The 25,559-nt window shown below is 58.0% G+C and overlaps 2 protein-coding genes across 2 annotated transcripts in view; both read left to right on the top strand.

Moving 5' to 3' along the window:
* LOC143171652 (scavenger receptor cysteine-rich type 1 protein M130-like) overlaps window positions 1-25,559 on the top strand; it is a 77,322-nt gene that overhangs the window by 8,082 nt on the left and 43,681 nt on the right.
* Window positions 11,277-19,644, top strand: LOC143171624 (polyunsaturated fatty acid lipoxygenase ALOX15B-like). The gene is made up of 14 exons (XM_076360674.1): window positions 11,277-11,420; window positions 12,680-12,878; window positions 12,953-13,034; window positions 13,128-13,250; window positions 13,389-13,492; window positions 13,599-13,921; window positions 14,009-14,209; window positions 14,340-14,414; window positions 14,902-15,063; window positions 15,144-15,267; window positions 15,373-15,473; window positions 15,877-16,047; window positions 16,284-16,459; window positions 19,539-19,644. The coding sequence occupies exons 1-14, from the start codon at window positions 11,277-11,279 to the stop codon at window positions 19,642-19,644; spliced, it is 2,091 nt and encodes a 696-aa protein (XP_076216789.1).

Raw genomic sequence — 25,559 nt, 5'->3', positions numbered from 1 at the left:
ATGAGGAGATCGGTTACAGCCCAGCGTGGGAGAAGCAGGCAAGGTTCAGTCAGTCAGGTGGGTGTGGGTCCCTCATGGGGGGGCACATGTGCAGAACTCTTTCCCCTGGCCCTCACCCGGGGCTGACCCACTGCAACCCCCTGGCCCATGGAGTTGGGGTCTGTGGGTTCTGTGGGGAGAGCAGCCAGGTCCTGGGCCTGGGAGAGAAGCTTCCTCCCCACCAGCTCTGCCTGTCCCAGCCGGGGACAGCCCCTCTCTGCCTGTCCCTGCACCCCTATGTGACACCTGAGGGGTGAGGGAAGGGGCTGTCCCCAAGCATCTCTGGGAGGCCCTTTGAGACAGGGTTGATCCCAGGGGAGCAGGGTGAGTCCTGAGCCCTCCTCCCCACTCAGCCCTGGCTCCGTGGGTCCCCCGTCCCCAGCAGCACTGACCACAGGCCGACTCAGCACTCCCATAACACCCACTGTGCCTCTCTCCAGGCTCCGATTCAGAGGGGTCCCTGACCAAGCTGCAGCCCTACCCCAGGGACAGCGAGGAGGAGGATGGTCCACGTTCAGCACCAGGTAACAGGGGCAGGAAGGGGTTGATGTCCTGTCCCTGCAGACATGTGATGGACAGCAATGTCACTGAGTGTCACCGTCAGAGCTGGGGAGCACACTGGGTGTGTCCTGTGGTGCTGCCAACACCAGTGTCTGAGCCCCATGTCCCTGCGCATCCTCCCATCCTCTGCTCTGCGGGATGCATCTTCTCACTCTCACCAGCTCCCCTCTCCTTTCAGATGTCCCTGTCCTGCCCGGAGGTGATCCAGCAGATGGCTATGATGATGCCAGGGAGGTTTCTGACCCTGGGGAGGATCCTTCCCCTGGGCAGGGAGACTGGGAAATGCCCAGGGCGCCAGAGGAGGGAGCAGGGCCCAGGGATGCTCCCGGAGGTGAGAGGGAAAGATAGCGCTGCCAGTTCCTGGGGTGCCATCTGTGGTGCTGGATGAATCGCTGCTGTACTGAGAGCCCAGCCTCCTGGGATGGGGGAACCTGCCCTGGGAATTTTTCCTTGGGGGGACCAGGGGGTGGGAGAGAGACCTGAACATCTCAGGACTAGTGAGGAGACGGGAGGCTGGAGATCTACAGAGCAGGAGAGGCACCCCATGGGGCAAACGTGCAATGGCCTGCCTTGCTGCTTGCAGGGGCAAACCTGCGCTCCCAGAGAAGTGCTGGGGCCCCTGGAGCTGAGGGAGATGCCTGGTCCCTGTCCCCAGAGAGCATGGGCTATGACGATGCTGAAGAGGTGTCTCTGGCGCATCGCCCTGAGGACACAAAGGTTGCGATACCAACGGACAGTGCACAACAGTCCCTGATGCCCAGAGCAGGAGAGCCCGTCCCTGCCGTGCAGCTGGGTGCAGCCGGGAGGGAGGAGAGGACTGTGCAGCTGGGAGAGCCGTGAGCACCAGGGAACTGTTTCCCTTTTCCCACGGGCAGCAGAAACAGCTGGGCATGTCCTCTATTTGTATTATGCTGTTTTTACGCTGTGCCTCCATATTTGTTCTTAATAAAAGCCTTTGGGGGTTTGAGCCAGAGCTGGTGCTTGCCTGCCCAGGTGTCGGGGTGTCTCCCTGAGGCTGATCTGGGGGGGAGCAGAGCACAAAGACATGGTGGAGGGGAATGGGCACATCTCGGGACAGCAGGCTCAGGGTCAGGCTGTGGGGCTGCGAGAGCCCCTGGTTCCAGGGGAATATTCCTGCTGATATTTCCATCTTGCCAGCAAAAGCTTCCAACAAAAATGGCTCTCTGCAAGGTCCCGTGATGCACCCCAGCAGGAACGCCCATCTCCTCACCTCAGTGTTCCCCAGTAGCTCTTTCCCCCAGGCCCTGCCTGGGCCATGCTGGTCCAACAGCGTAGAGGCCACAATAGAGCTGTGTTGGGGTTGGCCCCACAGAAGTGAGCCCTAAGGTGGCCGTGGTGCCTTGAACACCCCAGCCAGCCACAGGGGGGATCACAGCCCATGGATCATCTCCCACAGTGGTTAGGAGGCAGCTGTCCTCCCCACTGCCTCGGCACAGGGTACAGAGCCACTTGCTGGGGAACACGGGCCTGGGATTGCCCCTTCAATGACTCTGCCAGGACTCCAGTCTCCATGGGCTGTTCCTGCTGCCTTGGGGGTCCTTGCAGACCCCGAGCACTTCTGTGACAGTCCCAGAGCTGCCTTCTTTCCTGGGCAGGGGCATTAAGGCCCCATGGCAGCCCTGGGAACCCCTCCTCCTGCTGCGCTCCTACCTCCACCCCTGCCCTCCTGCTGCCTCGCCAGGGGTGTCAGTGTAGGTTTGTGTTGGGGCAGTACCTGTGTGCAGGTGCAGGGGGGATGGGAGTGGGGGGGGTTGGTGGGGGCACCTTTCCCTCAGCGTTGTGGGAGGCAGATGAGGGAGAGGCCAGGGGGAGGGAGAAAGGATCCCTGTGAGACGTGGACTGGAACCCATAGCTGCCATCCAGCCCCTGGCCTGGAGAAGGGCCTGCCTGGGAGGGTGCTAACGTGGGCACATTTCCATGGCAGAGGGTATTTTGTGTCCCTCCCCTAATGCAGGCACTGCTGGGAGTTGAGCCAGGGTCCCTCCTCCCTCGGCTGGGGCGTTCACCTGTCCCAGCTCCCATGGGCAGAGAAACCTTTCACACAGGAGCTGTGTGGGGAGAAGGGTTTGACACTTGGGCAGGAACCTGGAGCCTAAACTGCCCTCCCTGCTCCTGCTGTTGGGTCTCCACAGCCCTCCAGCTCTTCCCCAATGGGCTTCTCTGCTGCAGGCTGGAAGGTGCATTGGGTGTCCATAGCAGGGCTCCCCACGAGGAGCAGCCACAGGTCACTGCAAAGAGCAGGATCTGGCCCTAGAGCAGAAGAGGGGAGGAGGCAGCCGTCACCAACAGCCTCTGCCATGACAGCGTTGGCCCATTCCCTGCTGGGAGCTCCTCCACCCCTGGGGTGACCCTGTGGGGGTCTGGGGGGAGCCCAGGCTCACACACTCCTTTGCCCTGGTCCCTAGAGGTTTCCTGCTGGCAGCCCCTGGCCCCGGAGCCAGCCCCTCCCTCCCCAGCTCTGGGCCCACCTCTCCCTCTGGACATGCAGGGCTGGAGCCTGCCCCGGTGGGCGTTTCCCAGGGGATGGAGGCTGTGTTTGCAGTGCCCATGTGCGTCACCCATCACCTTGGGGGTCTCACCCTAGGAAGGCTACTCTCTCCCATGGCCTTTCCCAGCGTGGGGCAGCAGTGCAGAGGGTTGGGCTCTCACCGTCAGGCCCCTCATGTAGGTCCTCAGGAGCTGCAGGAGCCTGCACAGATCTGGGGCACAGATGATCCCGCACTGCTGCAGAGAATGAACCCAGCCTGCAGGGCCAGACTGGTCAGGCCCCAAATGCCTTGAAATGGGCTCTTTCTGCTCAGGTGTGCTGCCCCCTCACCCACACCCAGGGCCTGGCTCTCATTTCCCTGAGGAGGAGGAGGAGGCAAACCTCTGCCAGGTGCCAGAGTAAGGGAGAAATACTACACCTGCGGGAGGGCAGAGCTGGTGGGGAGGTGGCATGGGACAGACACTGGGCTTTTCTCCCCTGTCCCTGCCTGGGGTGGCTTGAATCTGCAGGTCAGTGTTCATACTGGCGCCCACCGTCCTGTGTTCAGAAGATATCCCCACAACCCCCCTTCTTCTTTGCTTCACTTTTATACCTTATTTCTCTGAATCTGGGCTCACTGTTCCCAGGGGCTGGGCACCCTGCAGTGAAACATCGGGTCTCACACCCCGTTTTGGTTGCAGAGGTTTTTGTCAGAGGAGCAGCCGAGGCACCATCTCCTTGCCCTCCCCACCTCTGCACAGCTGTGGACAGGCCTGTGCTTCCCTGTTCCCACTGACATGGGGTGGACAGAGCCACCAACCCCCCCAGGAACAAGAGGTGGGTGCCGGCCCCACCAGTCCCACCTCTGCAGGGCTGTGCCTGACCTCAGCAGCTCCGGGTTCCCTGAGCTGCAGCTCTGCTCAAGCCAGTGGTGATGGCAGAGGGAAAAGGACCGGGAGACAGGGTCAGCGTAAGGAATGTCGCTCCTCCAGCTCGGACATCCCTACCCGTTGGCACAGACAGGTACTTCCCACGTGGTATGGGATCTCCACCTGGAGACAGGACAATCTCACAGCCTTACCCCTGGAGAGCCACAGGGCAGTGTGGCCCTGGTCCCAAAGGACACCTGGGCTGGACCAGCACCCTCACACCACCTCTCTCTCAGTGCAGCCAGGAAGGATTGCCAGCACCCAGTCTGCTGCTGATGTCTATCCCCTCCCTGAGGGCCACCCCTTGCCTCCAAGCAGGGCCCCTGGTTGGTGCGTGGGGTGGATCTGTGGTGCAGGGTAGTGACCTGAGCTCAGGTCCAGCACAGCTGCCTGCCTCTCCTCCAGGAGGGGGCTCAGCAGAGGCAGTGCACACAGCCCTCCTCACTCCTCAGCCAGGCCCTGGGAGGTCAGGGCAGGCCCACAGCACCTGGAGAGGAGCAGTGCCCCAGCTCCAGCACTCACCCACTTGAGGCCAGGGAGTAAGAGCAAAAGCAGCCCTGGAGATGGAAGCCAGGACCTCCCATGTGCAAAGTGGTTCCTCTTCCACTGACCTACACCCCTTTGGCACCTGCCAGCAGCAGGAACACTCTCCTCCCATGATGTGTCTATGAGAAGCACAGCCCTGTTGTCCCCTGTGTGCCTAGGTGTCCTGGGTTTGGCAGGGATAGAGTTAATTTCCTTCCTAGTAGCTGGTACAGTGCTGTGCTTTGGATTTAGGATGAGAACAATGTTGATAACACACCGATGTTTCAGTTGTTGCTAGGTAGTGCTTACACTAGTCAAGGACTTTTCAGCTTCCCATGCTCTGCGGACTGAGAAGGCTGGAGGTGCACAAGAAGCTGGGAGGGGGCACAGCCAGGACAGCTGACCCCAACTGGCCAAAGGGCTATTCCATACCATGTGATGTCTTGCTCAGTACATAAACTGGGGGAAAGCTGGCCGGGGGGGCCGCTGCTCAGGGATTGGCTGGGCATTGGTCGGCGGGTGGTGAGCAATTGCGCTGTGCATCACTTGCTTTGTATATTATTATTATTATTATTATTATTATTATTATTATTATTATTATTATATTGTTATTAATTTATTTCAATTATTAAACTGTTTTTATCTCAACCCACGAGTTTTCTCACTTCTACTCTTCCAATTCTCTCCCCCATCCCACTGCGGGGGGGGGCAGGGGAGTGAGCGAGCAGCTGTGTGGTGCTCAGTTGCCGACTGAGGTTAAACCACGCAGTCCTTTTTGGCGCCCAACGTGGGGCTCGAAGTGTTTGAGATAATAACAGATTAACTGGAGCGCATTAAGGAATTTATATCTGTTAACAGTTGCGGGTCACAATGTTGCTTCTTCTGTTCTCGATATTGGTTTGTCTAATCTGCATCATGCTCTTTTTTGATGAAAAAAAGCTTCGTGCTGAAGCCATTACTGTACTTGCTGTACCACTTCGTGGAGACAATTAGCAATCACAGTCCTTCCTCTGAGAGTTTTTTTATGGAGGAAATACAGAATGGCAGTGTCACTACCTTCTTCTATGACGTTTCCTCCTTCATTACAGTAACTTTTCAGTATCTTGAACATCCTTGGGTAGTTAAGATGCTTCTATTGGTATTTCTTGGGAATACTGTATCGGTTTTGTCTAAACTTAATAAGCAATTTAAGAATATCATCCAGAGATCTGCCCCAAGGCTGGACAGTTATGAGTGGCAGGGTGTGTGGGACAAGATGGGCAAGTACCTAGGCCAATGGGCACCCCCAGTGTTTTGGAACTTCACCCCTGAGCAAGTGCAGAATCCTGAAAAGTTAGTAGAATAGTTGGAAGAAGTATGCTGTCACCCTGGCAACTCCAGAGAGACACAGATCACTGCAACGTGCTGGGGCCTGGCCCATGCCTACCGAGCCCTGTTCAACATTATTCAGCACCCTCAAGGGGAAGAGAAAGTCTCTGGATCTGACAATAAAACGACAGGCCCTGCTGCCACTCCGACGCCAGTGATGGGCCCTGTGGCCACTCCAACCCGGCAACAGGCCCTGCGGCCACTCCGACCCTGGCGATACGCCCTGCGGCTGAACCAAAGAGCCACCCTGTGCCAGTATCAGTTGCCCCTGTACACAAGAAGAGATCTTGGAAGCGGAAGTCGGCTCGTTTAGTAAGGGAGGAATATGCTTCTTCTAAAAGGGAGCCAGAGGAAGAAGTGGACAAGGCAGACTACCCTGGAGAAGGGCCATCACGAGAACGGGAGGAGGAGGGCCGGCCACTGCTCGGGGAGGAAGTAGAGGAAGAACTCATAAACGAGGCAGTGACCACCCAATCCCTATCCCTGAGTGAGCTGCGAGATATACGAAAAGATTTCAGCCGCCGTCCAGGTGAGCATATTTTCACCTGGCTGCTCTGATGCTGGGATAATGGGGCCAGTAGCCTGGAATTAGAGGGTAAAGAAGCCAAGCAGCTGGGATCCCTTTCGAGGGAAGGGGGCATTGGCGACTGGAAAAGGGACGCGAGTCCTCAGCCTCTGGAGGCGACTCTTGACAAGTGTGAAGGAAAGGTATCCCTTCAAGGAAAATGTCATATATCGCCCAGGCAAATGGATCACCATGGAGAAGGGTATCCAATTCCTGAGGGAATTAGCTGTGCTGGAGGTGATTTCTGGTGACATGAACAATGGACAGCTATCCAAAGATCCAGATGAAGTCAAGTGCACACGACCCATGTGGCGGAAGTTTATAAGGAGCGCACCATCGTCATATGCCAACTCATTGGCAGTGATGACCTGGAAAGATGGAGAGGAACAAACAGTGGATGAATTGGCTAGTCAACTCCGGCAATACAAAGAAATCTCTCTTCCTCCCTCGCCTCAGCTGTGGAGAAACTGTCCCGGGAGGTCCAGCAACTTGAAGAGTATAGGTGCTACTCCCCACCTGTACGGACCAATATCTCGGCTATTAGGAGTCAGCGTTCTTTTGCTCAAGAGAGAGGATATAAAGGGTACACACCACGGGGCACCCTATGGTTTTACCTGCGTGACCATGGAGAGGACATGAGGAAGTGGGATGGAAAACCTACCTCAGCCCTAGGGGCACGGGTACATGAGTTGCAAGGGAAAACAATCACAAAAGGGGGTTCTTCCAGGAAAATTGCTGCTCCAGTTTCCAGCGGGCAGTTCCCCAGACAGAGTAGAAGGGACGACCTTACTTCTGATCTTAACGAAGAGACTTCTGACTCGTATTTGCAGGAAATGAGAAACAAATACGGTGATGAGGACTAGAGGGGCCCTGCTTCCAGCCAGGGGGAGGAAAGGGACAACCAGGTTTACTGGACTGTGTGGCTTCGGTGGCCTGGCACATCGGACCCACAGGAGTATAAGGCTCTAGTAGACACCGGTGCACAGTGTACCCTAGTGCCATCAAGCTATAAAGTGGCAGAACCCATCTGTATTTCTGGGGTGACAGGGGGATCCCAACAGCTAACTGCATTGGAAGCCGAAGTGAGTCTAACTGGGAATGGGTGGCAGAAGCACCCCATTGTGACTGGCCCAGAGGCTCTGTGCATCATTGCATAGACTACCTCAGGAGAGGGTATTTCAAGGACCCAAAAGGGTACCGGTGGGCTTTTGGTATAGCTGCCATGGAAACGGAGGAAATGAAACAGCCGTCTACCTTGCCTGGTCTCTCGGAGGACCCTTCTGTTGTGGGGCTGCTGAAAGTCAAAAGACCAACAGGTGCCAATCACTACCACCACGGTGCACCGGCGGCAACATCGCACCAACCGAGACTCCCTGATTCCCATCCATAAGCTGATTTCGTCAACTGGAGAGCCAAGGAGAGATCAGCAAGACTCGCTCACCCTTTAACAGTCCCATATGGCCAGTGCGGAAGTCTAATGGAGAGTGGAGACTAACAGTAGACTATCGTGGCCTGAGCAAAGTCAAGCTGCTGCTGAGTGCTGCCGTGCCGGACATGCTAGAACTTCAATACGAACTGGAGTCAAAGGCAGTCAAGTGGTATGCCACAATTGATAGCGCTAATGCGTTTTTCTCAATCCCTTTGACAGCAGAGTGCAGGCCACAGTTTGCTTTCACTTGGAGGGGCGTCCAGTACACCTGGAGCCGACTGCCCCAGGGATGGAAACACAGCCCCACCATTTGCCATGGACTGATCCAGGCTGCACTGGAACAGGGTGAGGCTCCGGAACACCTGCAATACATTGATGATATCATCATGTGGGGCAACACAGCAGAAGAAGTTTTTGAAAAAGGGAATGAAATAGTCCAAATCCTGCTGAAAGCCGGTTTGGCCGTAAAACAAAGTAAGGTCAAGGGACTTGCACAGGAGATTCAGTTTTTAGGAATAAAATGGCAAGACGGACATTGTCACATCCCAAAGGATGTGATCAACAAAATAACAGCCATGTCTCCACCAACTAGCAAAAAGGAAACACAAGCATTCTTAGGCGTCGTGGGTTTTTGGAGAATGCATATTCCAAATTACAGTCTGATCGTAAACCCTCTCTATCAAGTGACCCAAAAGAAGAATGATTTCAAACGGGGCCCTGAGCAACGACAAGCTTTTGAACAAACTAAACAGGAGATAGTACATGCAGTAGCCCTTGGGCCAGCCCGGGCAGGACAAGATGTAAAAAATATGCTCTCTCTCTAGACTGACCCATGGATGGTGGCAAATGCCCTGTGGGGGTGGTTGCAGCAATGGAAGCAGAGCAACTGGCAGCGCAGAGGCAAACCCATCTGGGCTGCCGCATTGTGGCAAGATACTGCTGCCCAGGTGGAGAACCTAGTTGTAAAAGTCCGTCACGTAGATGCTCACATACCCAAGAGTCGGGCCACCGAAGATCATCAAAACAACCAGCAGGGGGATCAGGCTGCTAAGATTGAAGTGGCTCAGGTGGATCTGGACTGGCAACATAAGGGTGAATTATTTCTAGCTCGGTGGGCCCATGACACCTCAGGTCACCAAGGAAGAGATGCAACATGCAGATGGGCTCGTGATCGAGGGGTGGACTTGACCATGGACATTATTGCGCAGGTCATCCATGAATGTGAAACATGTGCTGCGATCAGGAAGCCAAGCGGTTAAAGCCCCTCTGCTATGGAGGACGATGGCTGATATACAAATATGGGGAGGCCTGGCAGATCGATTATATCACACTCCCACAAACCTGCCAAGGCAAGTGCCACGTGCTTACAATGGTGGAGGCAACCACCGGATGGCTGGAAACATATCCCGTGCCCCATGCCACTACCCGGAACACTATCCTGGGCCTTGAAAAGCAAGTCCTATGGCGACATGGCACCCCAGAAAGAATTGAGTCAGACAACGGGACTCATTTCCGAAACAACCTCATAGACACCTGGGCCAAAGAGCACGGCATTGAGTGGGTGTATCACATCCCCTGTCATGCACCAGCCTCTGGGAAAATTGAACGATACAATGGTCTGTTAAAGACTACGCTGAGAGTAATGGGTGGCAGGACATTCAAACATTGGGATACGCATTTAGCAAAGGCCACCTGGTTAGTCAACACTCGGGGATCTGCCAATCGAGCAGGCCCTGCCCAGTCAGAACTTTTACGTACTGTAGATGGGAATGAAGTCCTTGTAGTGCACATAAAAAATATGCTGGGGAAGACAGTTTGGGTTATTCCTGCCTCGGGGAAAGGCAAACCCATCCGTGGGATTGCTTTTGCTCAAGGACCTGGGTGCACTTGGTGGGTGATGCGGGAGGATGGGGAAGTCCGATGTGTACCTCAAGGGGATTTGATTTTGGGTGAGAATAGCCAATGATCTGAATTATCTGATGTTAAGTGCTACATAATATTATATGCCATACTAATGATATTACAATATGAATCACTCAGATTAATGAAGAATGAACTTTGATGAAACCGAGCAAAGCACAGTGATGATGGTACCAGAACCAGAACTGACTTCAACATGAAACAATCCAACACCACATACCATCCCCATCTTTCCTGCCCTGGAAGATTACGATGATAGATGGAGCCCAAAGTCATGGACTAAATGAACTCAACAAACATTTTAGAGGGATGGCCCATAGACTAAGGGAATGATATCTGTGTGTGTATATATATATCAAAAACAGGAAAAGGGGTGGTGATTAATGGAAATGTATTGGAAAGGGGGGGACCTGGGCATGACGTAGATGGTATAGAATAAGGGGTGGATACTGTCCTGGTTTCGGCGGGGATAGAGTTAATTTCCTTCCTAGTAGCTGGTACAGTGCTGTGCTTTGGATTTAGGATGAGAACAATGTTGATAACACACCGATGTTTCAGTTGTTGCTAAGTAGTGCTTACACTAGTCAAGGACTTTTCAGCTTCCCATGCTCTGTGGACTGAGAAGGCTGGAGGTGCACAGGAAGCTGGGAGGGGGCACAGCCAGGACAGCTGACCCCAACTGGCCAAAGGGCTATTCCATACCATGTGACATCATGCTCGGTACATAAACTGGGGGAAAGCTGGCCGGGGGGGGCCGCTGCTCAGGGACTGGCTGGGCATTGGTCGGCGGGTGGTGAGCACTTGCATTGTGCATCACTTGGTTTGTATATTATCATTTTATTTCAATTATTAAACTGTTTTTATGTCAACCCCCCCGGGTTTTTCTCACTTCTACTCTTCCAATTCTGTCCCCCATCCCACCGCGGGGGGGGTGAGGGAGCGAGTGGCTGTGTGGTGCTCAGTTGCCGACTGAGGTTAAACTGTGACACCAGTATTAGTTGCTCCACGACCTTCCTTTGGGAAAGCCCTGCCTGCCCCACAACCGCTGCTCCACAGCATCCCTTGAGCAGCCAGTGAAGTGCGGGCAGCAGCACGGGCAGGGACCCAGCAGGAGATGGAGGAGACCCTGGGGAGGCAGGAGGAGCTCCTGGACCATGGCAAACGCCCCCTCCCTTGGGCCCATGGCCACCCCCGGGGCCATCGCTTGGGTAATGTCTCCATGGCCACATCCATTGAGATTCGATATGCCGGTCGCTGGCCAATAACGGTCATCTGATAACCTCCCCTTGAGAAGGAAGGACTGGCCACCCGGCTTGTGCAACGGCCACGGGGCTTGCAGCATGCAAACCACCCAAGATGGCAGGTTTCCACCCCCAAAACCCTCACCCCTACAGGTGGTCGCTTTTTAAAGGCAGCTCTTGAATGTCGCGGCGTGTCCTTGTGCAGCTCGCCATGGCCGTCTACAAGGTGAAGGTGGCAACGGGTGACATCCTCGAAGGTGGGACCAACTCCATCTCCATCACCTTGGTGGGCAGCCGTGGTGAGAGGCGCCGGATGGCGCCTGGTTCAGTCAACTACTGGTTCCTGCCGGGGATGGTGAGCGCAGGGATGGGGACACGAGTAGAGGCATGGGCATGCCGGGGGTCCCGGCATGGGTTTTACTGGAGAGGGTAAGAAAAGGGATGGGTCTTCACCAAGGTTTGGGGGGATGGTGGGAAGTGGTCCTGGGGGGATGAAGGAAGGGCTCATGGAGGAATGGAGGAAAGTGGTCTTGGGGGGGGATGGAGGAAAAGAATCATAGAATCATAGAATCATAGAATCATTGAGGTTGGAAAAGACCTCTAAGATCATCGAGTCCAACCGTCAACCCAACACCACCATGTCCACTAAACCATGTCCCTAAGTGCCTCATCTACTCGTCTTTTAAATACCTCCAGGGATGGGGACTCCACCATTCCCTGGGCAGCCTGTTCCAATGTTTCACCACTCTTTCAGTAAAGAAATTTTTCCTTACATCCAATCTAAACCTCCCCTGCTGCAACTTGAGGCCATTTCCTCTCGTCCTATCGCTTGTTACTTGGGAGAAGAGACCGACACCCACCTCGCTACAACCTCCTTTCAGGTAGTTGTAGAGAGCGATGAGGTCTCCCCTCAGCCTCCTTTTCTGCAGGCTAAACAACCCCAGTTCCCTCAGCCGCTCCTCATAAGACTTGTTCTCTTGACCCTTCACCAGCCTCGTTGCCCTTCTCTGGACACGCTCCAGCACCTCGATGTCCTTCTTGTAGTGAGGGGCCCAAAACTGAACACAGTATTCGAGATGCGGCCTCACCAGTGCCGAGTACAGGGGCACGATCACTTCCCTACTCCTGCTGGCCACACTATTTCTGATACAGGCCAGGATGCCATTGGCCTTCTTGGCCGCCTGGGCACACTGCCGGCTCATGTTCAAAAGGGTTTGGTGGGGGGGAGAATAGAGGAAAGGGGTCCTGGGGACATGGAGGGAAGGATCCTGGGGGATGGAGCAAGGGGGTGGGGGTGGGGGGGGATGGAGGAAAAGGATCTTTGGGGGGGATGAAAGAAAGTGGTCTTGGGGGTGTGGGGTGGAGGAAAAGGATCCTGGGGGGATGGTGGGAAGTGGTCTTGGGGGGGGGGATGTAGGAAAAGGATCTTGCGGGGATGATGGAGGAGGGGTCCTGGGGGATGGTGGAAAGGGGTCCTGGGGGGATGGAGGAAGAGGATCTTTGGGGGATGCCCTGAAGCCCCACTCCACTGGTGGGGAATGCCCGTATCCCCCAGTGCCATGCCAGGGCAGCTGCCCTCCCACCCCAAGCCATTTCCCGCCCACCCCCCACCAGGAGAAGGACATGACCATGTGCTGCGAGCAGGACTTGGGTCGCATCGTCCTCATCCGCCTGCACAAGTGGCGGCTCTTCTTGGAGGATGCCTGGTTCTGCAGGGACATCCACGTGATAGGCCCTGACGGCACCCTCTACCGCTTCCCCTGCTACCAGTGGCTGGAGGGGGTTACCACGGTGGAGGTCCGGGAGAGCTCGGGTAGGACTCATCCCACCCCCACCCTCCTCTGCTAGCCAGGGGTCCGACCTTGACTCCTCTCTCCTCCTTTCCAGGGAAAAAGCTGGTGGATGATGAGCTGGAGATCCTCAAGGAGCATCGGCAGCAGGAGCTGAAGGCACGGCAGGAGGCTTACCAGTGAGAGCAGGGACATAAGGATGGAGGCCCACCATGGCCAGGGTGGCCTGGCCAGCAGTGACGCTGACATATGTCCCCCTGTCCCACCCGCAGGTGGAAGAGCTTCACCAAGGGCTGGCCCCGTTGCCTCAATGTGGGCTCCATCCTCGAGCTGGACTCCAATGTTCAGTTCTCCTGCGTGAGGGCCACCAACTTCACTGGTGTCCTCATCTTCCAGTAAGCAACACCCCAAGGTTGGGGAGGACCTGGATGATGGGAGTGAGGAGCATCGCCAGTGCCACCCTGTCCCGGGAGGCTGGTGGTGGGGGGCCAGGGAAGGAATGGTGGTTGCTGAGGTCCACCTCTGTCCCGTAGAGGGGCCTTCCACCTTCTGGCAGGGTTCCTCTTGAGACCCACCTTCTGGAAGAGCCTGGATGAGATGCGCAGCATCTTCTCCTGGATGCGGGGCAGGGAGATTGGTGGGTGCCTTGTGCGTCTTCCCCCGCCACCCAGGGCTTCCCAGGAAGTCCCTGGCTTGACATGGAGGGTGGGCAGTTCAGCGCTGATGTCCAGCCACCCCCTCAGTCCCCGAGTACGCGGCCAGGCACTGGCGAGAAGATGACTTCTTCAGTTACCAGTTCTTCAATGGCAACAACCCCATCACCATTCAGCACTGCGTGATGCTGCCGGCCAAATTCCTGGTGACGCTGGAGATGGTGGCCGGTTCTTTGGGTGGTGGCACCAACCTGGGTAAGGAGATGCAAGAGGGCAGATCTTCATCGTTGGATTATGAGGTGCTGGAAGGCATTGCGGCCAGCACCATCCACAGGCGCTGGCAGCACATCGCCACCCTGCTCTGCCTGCTGCACCAGGGTGCCGATGGGCTCCTACGTCCCATCGCCATCCAGGTAGGGACGTCCCACCCCAAACCCGTGGACAACCCCACCGTGGTGGTGGAGAGGAGATGGTCCCACCACGTGGTTTGTGTCCCACAGCTCAGCCAAACACCGGGACCCACCAGCCCCATCTTCTTACAAAGCAATGCCAAGTGGGACTGGCTGTTGGCCAAGACCTGGCGCAACGCCGACTTCTACAGCCACCAGCTCCTCACCCACCCCTTGAGGACCCACCTCTTTGGGGAGGTCTTTGCCATCGCCACCCTATGCCAACTGCCCACCTGTCACCCCCTCTTCAAGGTAAGGTCCCACCTCAGCACCACCCAGTGCCCCCGCCCCCTCATCTGACCGCAGTGCCCCCCCCCATACACCCACCCCAGCTCCTTAGGAGGTCCCCAGTCGTCTCCAACCTCCTGGTTTCCACCACCAGCTCCTCGTCCCCCACTTCCACTTCGACACGTTGGCCCAGAGCGTCCTCATCAACCCTGGTGGCGTCATCGACAAGGTGAGCACTGGGAGCACTGGGATGTACTGGGATGTACTGGGAGTGCTGGGGGGCACTGGGGGAGCACAGAAGGCCCTGGGGGACATTAGAGAACATGGAGGGACGGAGGGCTGGGGAGCACTGGGGACAGAGGGGTATACTGGGAATACTGGGGAGGCACTGGGGGCACTAGCAAGCATGAATTGGGGGGGCTGGGGGGTTAATGGGAGCACTTAGGGGGGCATACTGGGGGCACTGGGGGGAGTACTTGGAGTACTCGTGCCCTGGAAGCACTCGGGAGCACTGGGTTATACTGGGAGCACTGGGGGACACTGGGGAGCACAGAGGGCCCTGGGGGACACTAGAGAGCATGGGGCGAGGGGGCTGGGGAGCACTGGGGACAGTGGCATATACTGGAGCACCGAGGAGCCATGGGGCAGCCGGGGGTTGGAGGGGGGGGAAAGGCACCTTCTGCCCTGAGCACCCATGGGTGACCCCTCCCCACCAGGGCTCGGGGGTTACCTGCGAGGGGATGCTGCTGATCATCCAGCAGGGCTTGGAGAAGGCCACCTACACCTCCCTCTGCCTCCCTGATGACATGTGGCACTGCGGCGTGGCGCACCTCCCCAGCTACTGGGATGACGCAATGAGCCTCTGGGAAGCCATCGAGAGATGGGACAAGGGATTAGGTGGCAGCTGGTGGTGGTCCCATGGGTGCTCCATGACCTCATGGTCACCTCACCCCATGGTAGCTTCGTCTCCGGCATTGTGGCTTTCTACTATGGGGAGGATGCAGCGGTGAGCAGGGATGCTGAGCTGCAGGCTTGGGTGATGGACATCTTCACCAATGGCTTCTTGGGCAGGATCTCCTCGGGTACTGCATCCCCGCACCCATGGGTCCCATGGGGTGTCCCCAGGGGTGGTGGGGGGACAAGGACAGGTCCCTGATGCTCTTTGCTGTCCCCCCACCCAACCCCAGGTATCCCCTCCTCACTGCGGATAGTGGTGGAGCTCAGCAAGTTCCTCACCATGGCAGTGTTCACCTGCTCGGCACAGCACGCAGCCGTCAACAATGGGCAGGTGGGACAGGGGACCTCTGACCCCTCTGCATCCAAAAGATGTCTCCAACTGTCCCCGTCCCACGCTGGAGAGATGTTCCCCTCTGTGCGCAGGAGGGATGTCCCCATCCTGAGCCAGGGGAGGTGTCCGTGTTCCCACCTCTCTTCGTGCTTGAGGGATGTCCCCATCCATCCTGGAGGGACATCCCCACCCCAGCTCAGGAGAAGCTCCATGCCAGAAGTCTGTCCCCATCCATTCCCCCCTCCATGCCAGAGGGATGTCCCCAGCCCACCGCATGAGAATGTCCCCATCCCACCTGTCCCCATGCCAGAGGGATGTCCCCCACCTCAGGAGAACGTCCCCATCTAACCCATCCCCATTCCAGAGGGGTGTCCTCTGCTGACAGTGGCCTCTCACCCTGCAGTGTGACCTGGGCGCCTTCCTCCCCAACGCCCCGTCCTCCATGCGCCACCCGCCACCGGCAGAGAAGGGCAAGGCCTTCCTCCAACACTTCCTCACCACCGTCCCTGAGGTGGACACCACCGCCAACATCCTGGTGGCCCTCATCCTCCTCAGCTCATGCCTCAGTGACGTGGTGAGTCTGGCCCCACCATCACCATGCCCTCCCCAAAACGGTGGCTCTGTGGGGCTGAGGAATCCCAGGAGATGCCCCACAAGGGCATGGGTGCACATCACCACCTTGGGTATCCCCAAGCCCAGGGTGGTGGGCACCATCGCTCTACAGCTACCACGGGGCCAGAGACCCCCAGATGGCTTGAGACACCTCAGTCAAGTGCTTGAACCTGATGGGTCCCCATCCCTGTCTCCCAGATACTCCCGGGACAGTACCTGGAGGAGCGGTTCACGGAGGTGGAACCCCACTGGCTCATCAGGGCCTTCCAAGGGCAGCTGGAGGAGATCCGGGACCGCATCGAGGAGAGGAACTACTGGGCCAAGCTGAGATACAACTACATGAAGCCCCTGAAGACCGAGAACAGCATCTCCGAGTGCCCCCGCACCCCCAGAACCCCACACCTGGCCACCCCCAGCACCCACCACCTGCGCACCCAGCACACCCACCACCCAGCACCTGGATGCCCCCAGCACCCACCAGCCCCCCAGCACCCAGCACCCCCTGCCCTGCTTCTCACCCCCAGCCCCTCAATAAATGCCAGCTGTCAATCAAACCCTCTCTGATGGGGGGCGGCTGAAAACCTGAGGACCCCCCCCAACACCTCCCCAGAGCCCCTCACCCAGAGAGGGAGTTGGGGGGGCAACTGGGAGACATGATGGGGTGCCCAGTGCTCCCACTGCCCCTCAGTGCTCCCCAGTCTTCCCGGTGCTCCCAGTGCCCCCAGTGTTCCCCAGTTTCCCCCCTGCTCCCAGTGCCCCCCACTGCTCCCCAGTGCTCCCAGTACCCCTCAGTGTACCCCACTCTCCCCAGTGCTCCCAGTGCCCCTCGCGGCTCCCCAGTGCTCCTCAGTCCCCCCATTGCCCCTCAGTGCTCCCCACTCTCCCCAGCGCTCCCAGTGCCCCTCACTCTCCCCAGTGCCCCCCAGCACTCCCCAGTGCTCCCAGTGTCCCCCGTGCTCTCCAGTCTCCCCAGTGCCCCTCAGTGTTCCCAGAACTCCTCCCAGGCATCTCCAGAAGCATTTTGGTTTCTTCTGGAGACTGGGGAATTCCCTGGCAGCGGCCCCCAACTCTTCTGACGTAACTACTGGGACAGCAGTGTGTGTGTTGGGGGAAAGTCCACGCCCGGTAGCTCCGTGGGAATTCTCCCAGGCATCTCCAGGGGTGTGTTGGCCTCCTCTGGAGACAGGTGAAGCCCTGGGGAGCAGCCCTAGACCCCTGCAAGGCAGCTACCCAAGGCGTTTTATCCGTGTTGGGAGAAGGACCATGCTCCACAGCTCCTTCGGACTCCTCCCAGGCAGTTTAGGAATGTTCTGGCCTCCCCTGGAGACAGCTGAATTTTGCAGGTAGCACCCGAGACTACTCCAGGGAAGACACCCGAGGAGTTTTGTGTATGTTGGAGGCATGTCCATGCTCTGTCCCTTGCTGGGACTCCTCCCAGGCAGCTTGGGAGTGTTTTGTCCTTCCCTGGAGATGGCTGAAGTCCAGTGTAGGAGCTGCCTATGACTCCTAGGCGGTTACCTGAAGAGTTTTGTCGATGTTGGAGGCAGGTCCATGCCCTGTAGCTCCCTGGAACTCCCCTCAGGCATCTCCGGGAGCATTTTGGTTTCTTCTGGAGACAGGAGAATTCCCAGGTAGCAGCCCCAGACTCTTCTAAGGTAACTACCCAAAGAGCATTGTGTATGTTGGGGGAAAGTCCGTACCTGGTAGCTCCCCAGGATGTTCAAGGCTTCGGTGTAAACCCCCGAGTACGAACGGAGGAGGGGAGAAAGGGTCTTCAGAGGCTGCAGTCATGAGCGGTTTTCTTCCCAGGGGCTCTGGTGCTTTTTGGGCAGAAAACTCTCCCTGAAGCTCTTCCTCCTGAAAGGGCTGTTATGCTCTGTACCTCCTGCTTCCTTTTGGATCATTCTTACAAAAACAATTGTGGTTGGGCTTTTTTGGGGGTGTTTTTTCCCTTCTCTAGGATGTGAAATGCCTCTGTTTTGGAGGAAAGCAACCCTTTCCCTCCCCATGAGGAGCTGGGGAGGCTGTTGGGGATGGGGTGGAACACGGGGAGCCCGCACCTTCCTTTCTGGGAGACCCTCAAATGGAAGCGGCCAGAGCTGGCAGCCCCGCCGAGTCCTTAGCATCCAACAGACGGAATGGACCATGGCGCTGCCAGCCCTGTGGCTCCCACCACATTGCCCCCGCCCCCCCAGCTGCTTCAGCCATTCATCCTCCCCAAAACCTTCTACCTCAGAGGTAGGGACCGACCCCAATCCCTGCAGCCTGGGGACACTCTCTGGGGAAGGAGTGGAGGTCACCAGCTCTCCCACGCAGGTCTGCAGGTGGCTCCGTGCGGCAGCTGCTTTGACCCCCACGTCATCTGCATGGAGGGGAGAAACGCCGACCTGCCTCTGCCGGCCACCTTCGCGCTCGGCCACGGCGGCGCTTCTCCACCAGGTACTGCCCTGTGGGTGTCCCACCCCCCCAGCCTCGGAAGCCCCCAGCACCCCCCAGGGCCAACAGTAGCTCATCCTGACCTGCAACCATCAGGCAGAGCGGTGGTCCCAGCCGCCCCGGTGCTGCTGCCCTCCCTCCGCGGCTGCCACCACGTCACCGGGCAGATCACACAGCTCAGCCTCTCCAGCACGACCACCCCCTGCGGGAGCACCTCAGGGCAGTGCCATCCCCCAAGGAACGGAGGTCCCCATGGACATTAGCAGCCCCCTGGGCAGTAACATCCCATCAGGCATCAATGACCCCATGGATGGTGGCACCACCCTGGGCGGTGACATCACCCATGGCAGTGATGAGCCCATAGCAACATAATATAGTAGTTTTGATGGGACCTTTCCTCTTGTTTTTTTTCCATTACAAGCCAGTTCTCTGGAACCGCTCCGTGCCTGCCTGGGAGGTGGGGGGGGAGCACAGGGGGCACCGGGAAACGGCACCCAAGAGCTGCAAAAGCCCCCCTGAGCCCCAGATCAGAGCCGGCGAGCCCCGAAGGGCAACCAAGCCATCCCCAGGGCCGTGTCACCGCCAGCGGGGCAGGCAATGGCAGGGGGGACTCCCCGGTCCCCTTCCCCAGGGGAAGGAGCCCTTTGGTGGGGGAGCCAGGACAGACGGGTCCCTGCAGGAATCACGGACATGGTCCCACGCAGAAAGCAGCACTGATGCCTCTCAGGGACATGACAACAAGGGCTGCAGTGCCTCCATCTTGAAAGCAACCACTGGGGACAGGGCTCGATGCAAAGCCCTTCAAACCGTCAAGACGCCCTTCCTCGGGTCCCACCGCACTCAGCTCCAGAGCCCGGCTTTGCCTCACTGCCGCAGCAAAATAACCCCAGATCACCCCAAGAATGCCGAGGGAGGGAGCTGCCGGCAAAAATGCAAAAAGTATTTGCAACCGCAGCAGCTCATGCAAGGTAGAGCCCTGCACCACAGCAGCAGGTGTTTCTTTTCATGCTCCGATAGTGTAGCAGTTGGGATGAACTTCCGAGGGCTTTTCTTGGTGGAGATGGGCAACGTTCACACGCTACCTGGCATTTCTCCACCACCCAAGTCCTGCTGGCAGAGGTGACATGCGTGGTCTGCAGGATGATGACGCAGGTGGGGAGGAGCACACAGCCCCTGTTAGCTCTCCCACGAGGGTGCAGCCTCAGCGCAGAGAAGGGAACAGAATGGGACCCCCCCCCAAAGCATTTTAAAAAGCACAGTTGCCCAATGTAAGCCAGGCCATGCTTGCAGGAGCACACGGGGAACAAATGCGTTTAGGGGAGGTGGGTTCAAGGGTGGGGCCGTGGGGGAGAGGACGGGTTGGCTTTGATGAAGCCTGTCACTCCCGGGCAGCTTTCCACGGACGGCAGCTCTTGCTTGGCTGATGCTCGCACGCCGTGATGCCAAAAATCACGTGACATGCCATTAAAATAACAAACATGCCCTGCCCCAGCCTGCAAGGGCCTGTGCCCACGGGCCCGGTGGAGGTTTGGGGCGCACCGGTGGGCTGAGGCTGGGAGAAGTTGTGACAGCAGTGGGCAGCTCTAACCCGGTATTTCAGCATGCCAGGCAAAACCCCACTGTGCCAGGAGATAAGCCCCCAAAACACACCGTCCCCCCCCCCCAGGGCTCCTGGCCCAGCTCTGAACTCCTGTGGGAGACACAGGGCCCAGGCAGGTGCCACCCTCCGGGACGTCCCCAGCTGTCATTCATACGCTGCCCCCAGCCCTGGAGGGGGACAATTTCAGACATACAATTTCAGGTGCAGTTGCTGATGGAGATGCCATTGAAGATGCAGACGCCACTGCAAGGACCACTGGAGATGTAGATGCCACGTCAGACAGCACTTCAGATGAAGATGCCATTGCAGATGCAAGTACCGTTACAGACACCATTGCGGATGGAGATGCCGTTGAAGATTCGGGCATTGATGCCACTGGAGATGGCATTGCAGATGCAGATACCACTGCAGGTGGCCTTGCAGATGCAAGTACAATTTCAGATGCAATTGCCTTTAGAGCTGCTCTTGAAGATGCTGAAGCCATGGCAGACCCCCAGTTCAGATGCAGGTACTCCCTGTACCTTCAGTGGTGTGTCCATCACTACCTGTATGTGTAATGGCACCTCTCTCTGTAATGGTTCCCCTCTCAGGAACGAGATCGGTGTCTGTGTCTGTATCTATAGGTGTAATGGAATGTGTACTCGTGTCTGTGGCTGGTCTTGTGGCTGTAATTGTATGTGTAATTCTGCAGATACAAGCATAACCCTGACACCTCGCCTACCCTAAGCAGCCCCCTCCTGCGCCACTCCTGGGAGAGGAGCAAGCTCTGGGCCGGGTGGGGGGCTGGGGCTGGTGGCGGGTGACACTGGCCAGGAGGTGAGGACCAGCTCCCACAGGGGCACAGTGCCCCCAGGGGCCCCAGGCCAGCATGGCCCCAATCCTGCGGCCGTGGTCCTCCAGGGCATGGCCAGGCTGCGCTGCCTCCTTGTGCCACCCCACCTCGGTGGGAGGTGAGAGGTCCCCAGGCACTCCCTGTGCATGGAGGGCTGGGGGACCCAGGCTCTTGGGGTGCTGGGACCTAGAGATCGGGCTGTGGGACGTTCCCTGCTCTGGGAGCAGAACAGGCACTCTGGGTGTCTCGCTCGCATGTGGCTGTCCCTATTGCTGCTCTCAAAAGGCCAGGCAGAAATCCCTCCAGAGGCCAGGACCAACCCCACCTGAACTGCAGTGTCCTGCCCGATTGCCGACAGGTTTTCCTGCCTTCCCAGGTTGCCCTGTCCCCGCCACCCCAAGCCCCAAGGAGCAGAGACGGGTAAGGGCTTTGTGGCAAGGACGGAGGGGTGAGGGGGGAAGTTTGCTCATCCAAGGGTTGAAGGTGCTGGGACATGTGGGGCTTCCCACCCATTGGACTCCATGGTGAAGGGCAAGGGGCAGAGCACAGCTGGAGCCAGAGGAGCACAGCTGGAGCTGGGGCTGCCTGACTCCTCAGGGGATGGAGGGCGGGAAGGGTGTGGGGAGGGATGTCCCTGACTTTCCTGGGAATGCTGTCTGAGACCCCAGCCAGAACTAGGGCCATGCCTCCCCACCACCTCTTGCCTAAACTTCTTCCCTCTCATTACAGCTGCCTCTTGCGACCAACTGGTTCCCAAGGCTGGGCCTGGCCAGAGGAGGGAGGAGACTTGGGCCTGGCCTATTTTGGCTCATCAGGCTGGAGAATGACATCCTGAGCTGCATCACGAGGGCAGGCCTGGAGAGAGGGAGGATACTGGCACAAGGAGCTTGGAGAGATGTTTGAGCTCAAGCTCTCCAGGCAAGCCTAAATGAGGCCCTACCTCTGGAGACTCTGCTTCCCAGAGCACCATGGGATGGCAGGGGATCCTCTGCTGACACGCTCTCATGGACAGATGTCCCCACCGCAGACATATACAGCTCCTCCAGGGGTGTGCTGCAATAGGAGGCAGAGGCAGGCGCTCGGCAGGAGTTGGGCTTGAGGGATGGTTCCTCTCCCCAAGGTGATATGCCAGCCAAGGAACGTTCTCCAACGGCACTGGACAGACCATGGAGGCAAACTGCACGTGGCCAGCCTTAGCATTGACCTCAGCGTGGGCTGAATCGCAGACCTCCTGGCGCTGAAGTCTCCTTGAGGGATAGCTGCTGCAGGGAACGTGCCTTCCCACGCTTTACCCTCAGCACTTCCCAGAGGGACCGTTTCCTCACTGGGCTCTAGTAACACAGTGAGCGCTGAGTGCTGACCAGGGCTGCCCTTCCCCCAGGGCCTCCCTCACCTCCCTGTGCCTCAGGCTGTAGACAAGGGGGTTGTCCAAAGGCGGCATGGTGTAGAAGAAGAAGTCCACTTTGTTGAGCTGCCTCAGCGGGTCTGTTCTGGGCAGCAGGTAGACGAGGATGCGGGTGCCACAAACAACAGTGATGACGGTGAGGTCGGAGGGTGACGTGACCCTGACCAGAAGACCTTTGAAGACCCAGAGGTCACCGATCTGTGCTGTGCTGCAGCGCAGCACAGCCTGACCGTCAGGCCTGAGCTGTCCTGCACGGATCTCCTGGCTGCAGGATAAACTCAGCCACCTCATTGCACCAGAGGAGCCTGCAGGCAGGGCAGGCACCTCAGCTCCCAGGATGCTGCGGGGGAGGGACTACAGTTCCCAGCATGCTGTGGGGCCACGTCTTCCTTCCTCTTCATCTGGTGAGGGTCATGTACAAATCTTCCTGCTGTCCCTTCATGTCCCTCCCCAGGTCAACTCCAGGTCAGCCTTGGCTTTCCTAGCCCTATCCCTCACCATCAGACAGCACCTCTCGCCTTCTCCTGGGTCACCTCCCTCTGTCCCCACCTCTTGTATCTCCCTTTCCGTGCCTGAGCTCAGTGAGGAGCTCCTCACTCATCCATGCCGGGCTCCTGCTGCCTTTGCTTGATTTCCTCCTTGTCGGGAGGGACCTTTCTTGAGCTTGGAGGAGGTGGTCCGTGAATATCAAGTAGCTTTCAGGACCCCTCTTCTTTCCAAGGCCATAGCCCATGGGATTCTTCCAAACAGATCTCTGACAAGGTTGAAATCTGCTGTCCTGGAAGCCAGGGCTGTGGTCCTGCTCTTTGCCCTGCTCCCTCCCCTCTGCATCCTCAACTCCACCATCTCATGGTCACTGCAGCCAAGGCTGCCGCTGACTGTCAAATGCCTAAGCAGTTCTGCCTTGCTCACCAGTGCCAGGTCCAGCAGAGCACCTCTCCTTCTGGGTTCCTCCATCCCCCGTGCCAGGAAATGCCCTCTAGAAATCTCCTAGATTGCTTGAGCCCTGCTGGATTGTCCTTCCAGCAGGTACCAGGGTGGTTCAGGTCCCCCATGAGGACCAGGGCCTGTGAACGTGAGGCTTCTCTCACTTGCCTGAAGAAGGCCTCATCTACATCTTCCTCCTGAACAGGAGGTCTCTAGCAGATACCTGCTAAGACGGCACCCACGTTGGTCTGCCTGCTGATCCTGACCCATAAGCTGGCTCCTGTCCCACCCTGAGCAGGAGGCAAGTCCACCTCCTCGCCTTCCCAGACGGTCCTTCCTGAAGAGCCCGTGTCCCTCCACCGCAGCCCTCCCGCGGTGCCATCTACCCACCACACCTCTGTGGTCCCAGTGTGGTCCCAGCCCAGTAATCACACACAGACTTCTGGCCCTGCTGCTGGTTCTCCACGCTGCGTGCATGAGCGTGCAGGCACTTCAGGGAGGCACGAGCTGTGCTGGTTTCCCGGGAAGAGCGTGAGAGCCTCCTCTGCCGTGCTGCCTGTGTGTTGGGATGTGCAGGAGTGGGGCTGCACGTGTTCGAGCTGTGGGGTAGGTGTGGACTTTATTCCCTCCTGCCCCTAAGAGCAGTTCTGGGATCACACATGGGGTGTGTCTAATCCCTTTAGACGGATCCATCATCAGGCACAGGCCAGTCAGTCCAGCTGGGAACAGCCCCAGAGCTCTTTAGTTTGTATTTAGAGGTGGATCTCGGCAGCTGAGAAGCCTCCCAGCCCCTTGGCTAACAGCCACCGCTCCCGGCACCTTCCCCTCTGCTGCGGTACCAGCATCAAGTGCTAGGGAGGAAGAAAGAGAAGTGTGTGATTGTAAATGAGAAAGCAGAGAATTCCTGCAGGCGTAGCTCAGGCCACCTGTGATGGGATCTGCTTGCAAGGAAGGCTCCAGGTGTCTGGGAAGTGGGAGAGGCCCCTGATGCCCAAGCCCATGAGAAGGTCCCAGATGCAGGTGATGAGCCTGGGGCTGAGTCAGGTTGGGCCAAGACCTTGAGTGTCCCATATGGGTGTCCCCCCTCGGGGCAAGGTGTCTTGGCCCAGGACTCTGCAAGGGAAGCACACGCTCTCTGGCTTGGAAGGGGGAAAGGCAGCCATCAGAGGGAGGATCCCTCTGTCTTCAGCCAGGACTTTCACAGCCCACGTGGAAAGGCAGTTCTGGGTGCCCAGGCAGTCCCCTTTGGGTGTCAGGGAGGTGCAGCCCAAAGCCAGCCTCCAGAACCTGCTTCTGTCTCACGAGGGGTGTCAGAGAAATGCCCTCTTTCCCCCAGGGCTGCCCTCGGTGGAGGGATGGGCCTTGCAGCCGGGGGAAGCACCATCCCTCTTTGGAGATAGTTACCAGGGGAGCTGCCTCTGCTGCTCTTGATGCCGCCTGTTGTTCTCAGCGACGTGCTTGAATATGTTCCTCCGTGCTTGATGCGGCTCCAGCCTTCTGAGGACCTGGACCGCTCGTGGGGAAAGGTGGCTGCAACAACAGGGAAACATCATCCCTCGGCCTCTGCTGGAGATCCCTTCTGCCTCTCGCCTCGTCCAGCCCCTGCCCCCACCCGGTCCCGCGTGTACCCACCCTTTCACCCTCTGGTGAGTTTTGGGCCTTGGCTGTGGGGGTACCCCAGGTCATGCCCGTGTTAGGAGACATCAGGGGGTGTCCCATGCAACTCAGGACGCAGCGACGGGGGTCCTGGACATGTCTGCGGGGTCACGGCTGCTCGACTGCCCCAGGCTGTGGCCAGAGCTGGCACACACTTACTCAGGATGGAGTCTCTCCAGCTGGGCTGCTGCTGCCATCTCCTCTGCTGGGAGAGGGTTTTCAGCCTTCCTCCACCTCTCGTTGGCCTCCTTTCTCCTGGGCTGGGCTGGAGGGTGGGGAGTCCAAGTGCCTCCAGTGCCGAGTGCCTGCCGGGGAGGAGACGCTCTCAGCAGACCAGATGGGAAACAGAGGTGCTGTTTCCCAGAGGACCTCTTGAAAGGAGCCTGCAGCAGGACTGGGAGCCGGGAGACTCAGCACCGCGTGCCCGTCATCACGGCTGACGGCTACTTTTGCCCCTCGGATCCTGCTGCCAATCTCTCCCTCACCAGGATGACACCCTGCCCTGCAGCTGGGTGTCAGTCCTGCTCCCACCCCCTGGAGACCTGCCGCCCTGGGTGCCCCGACAGCGAGGGTCGCTGCTGCTCTCAGCGCTCTCAATCGCTGCCCGTACCTGGGGCG

Source organism: Aptenodytes patagonicus, chromosome 29, assembly GCF_965638725.1.
Source record: "Aptenodytes patagonicus chromosome 29, bAptPat1.pri.cur, whole genome shotgun sequence".
Classification (NCBI taxonomy): Eukaryota; Metazoa; Chordata; class Aves; order Sphenisciformes; family Spheniscidae; genus Aptenodytes; species Aptenodytes patagonicus.
Note: the sequence above shows the minus strand (reverse complement) of the source record. Positions and strands in the feature narration are given on the sequence as shown.

Coding starts and splice junctions, on each gene's coding strand:
- LOC143171624 (XM_076360674.1), top strand. CDS start 11,277: ATGGCCGTCTACAAGGTGAAGGTGGCAACGGGTGACATCCTCGAAGGT. Junction 13,035..13,127: donor GCACGGCAGGAGGCTTACCA/GTGAGAGCAGGG, acceptor TCCCACCCGCAG/GTGGAAGAGCTTCACCAAGG. Junction 13,493..13,598: donor GATGCGGGGCAGGGAGATTG/GTGGGTGCCTTG, acceptor CCACCCCCTCAG/TCCCCGAGTACGCGGCCAGG.